General features: G+C 50.2%; 2 protein-coding genes across 2 annotated transcripts in view; both read right to left on the bottom strand.

The window, feature by feature from the left end:
* Positions 1-442, bottom strand: part of LOC119587937 (UDP-glycosyltransferase UGT5-like) — a 16,020-nt gene that overhangs the window by 4,072 nt on the left and 11,506 nt on the right. The window lies entirely within an intron of this gene.
* Positions 1-442, bottom strand: part of LOC119587938 (UDP-glycosyltransferase UGT5-like) — a 6,186-nt gene that overhangs the window by 4,066 nt on the left and 1,678 nt on the right. The window contains 1 exon segment of the mRNA XM_037936649.1: positions 216-386. Within this exon segment, the coding sequence (XP_037792577.1) occupies positions 216-386 (171 nt within the window).

Genomic DNA, 442 nt, shown 5'->3' with positions numbered 1-442 from the left:
TTAGTGCTCAGTATAAATAATGTAAGATGTAATAACAACAAATTATAGAAGAACACGCCCTTAGTCAAGGACCACTGGCTTAAGAGGGGGTTAGTAAGCGATTTGGCCGCATTATTGGCTGTGTCTCGACACTGGACATGTGCATGCTCCAGAAGGTTTCAGTCCGTTGGCCGGCACCCTCAAGAATACCGTTTCTCATCCTTGGGCACCCTCACCTTATGGCCCCGTTCGCCCAAGGCGTCAGCAACGCTCGTGAAGAAGTTCTTGTGGCTCTTTGACCCTACAGGCAGGAGCATGAGGATCTTGTAAGGCCTCTCGAGGGGAGCCAGTTTTCCGAGGGCCACGCCTGCCAGTGCCACCAAGAGGAATGTGAGTGCCACGCGCATCTGTGAAGGAAAGGTCCATTTTGTTGCCAATTTAGTTATCGAGAAGACTATTAGTG

Source organism: Penaeus monodon, chromosome 23 (assembly GCF_015228065.2).
Source record: "Penaeus monodon isolate SGIC_2016 chromosome 23, NSTDA_Pmon_1, whole genome shotgun sequence".
Classification (NCBI taxonomy): domain Eukaryota; kingdom Metazoa; phylum Arthropoda; class Malacostraca; order Decapoda; family Penaeidae; genus Penaeus; species Penaeus monodon.
Note: the sequence above shows the minus strand (reverse complement) of the source record. Positions and strands in the feature narration are given on the sequence as shown.